Genomic DNA, 1,153 nt, shown 5'->3' on the forward strand with positions numbered 1-1,153 from the left:
TTTTTTATAACTTCATGAACTGATCAGCACCTCAAACTTGGAGTTCATTCCTTCTTTCAGGATGATAGAGGCCATTTCATCCATAAATAAAGCTGAAGCAGTTGGTGATTTGGCAGTGGACGACAAGACAAGATGCAGGAGATTTTCAGCTTCTTTAAGTGTGGATGACGACTCAAGATCCGTACTGCTTGTTGTCTCAAGGCTGCCTCGACTATCTTCCGTCTCAACCATATTCTTTACAGCTTGTACAGCATTTAGCACACCTATCAGCTTGTATCTAATAAAAGAACAGATGCAAGATAAAAGAAGGTATATAATACATATATCCCATACACACTCTCCCATAGCAGTAACATAGTAGCAAAGAAAGATTCATACTTGATGTCTGTGTGCGAGAGCTGTTTTCGCACCATAATGGCCAGTTCATCTTGAAGTGCAGCATGAGAAGAATCTGAGAACGCTAAGCGACTCACAACATCCAGGAGTTTTTTCACTTCTACCATACTCAGCTCATCAACCATGTCTAGAGAACCCTGAGAGACAAAAAGCAGAATAAGAATAATTCAATATAAAAACCATATACCAAGGAAAATCATGTATTATGTAACATCACGTGTCTCCTTTGACAAGTTATGGGAACAAATTTACTTGACTATATTACACTCTCATTGCTCTATAGAATAAGGTATTATTCTACCAAAATGACAAAATACAGGCAGATCAATATACACACCTTCAAAAAGATGGTGAACTTTGACATCTCAGCTGTGTGATCGTGTGCAAGCGAACACAAAAGCGAAAGAGCAGCTATCCGGACAACTGTACTGTCTCCTAAATGTTTCAACAAGGTCAGTACAATCTCTTGCTTCTGATATCCATCAAGGTGGATAAAACAATACCTGGAAAAAGGCAAGTTCTGTATAGCATAAGTAAAAACCAGTTTCTAAAATATCAAATAATTAAATTTCAAAGGATCACATAAGGTTCCTCTACAAATATCTATTTCCCTGTTCTACAAGTAATGAAGATACAAAACACTACCTATATAATGAAGCTCCAGCCTGGCTAACAACGGGTTCAGGGGACCGCAAAAGTAAGCTGGCCATTTTTTTCACAGACTGAAAATATTCCTTCAGCACCTGCATCCACAAGG

The 1,153-nt window shown here is 38.2% G+C and overlaps 1 protein-coding gene across 1 annotated transcript in view; it reads right to left on the bottom strand.

Annotated features, from left to right (window-relative positions):
• Positions 1–1,153, bottom strand: part of LOC119589256 (Fanconi anemia group D2 protein-like) — a 52,010-nt gene that overhangs the window by 6,799 nt on the left and 44,058 nt on the right. Inside the window, 4 exon segments of the mRNA XM_037937872.1 lie at positions 31–277; positions 379–533; positions 734–899; positions 1,042–1,139. Coding sequence (XP_037793800.1) covers positions 31–277; positions 379–533; positions 734–899; positions 1,042–1,139 — 666 coding nt within the window.

Source organism: Penaeus monodon, chromosome 25 (assembly GCF_015228065.2).
Source record: "Penaeus monodon isolate SGIC_2016 chromosome 25, NSTDA_Pmon_1, whole genome shotgun sequence".
NCBI lineage: Eukaryota > Metazoa > Arthropoda > Malacostraca > Decapoda > Penaeidae > Penaeus > Penaeus monodon.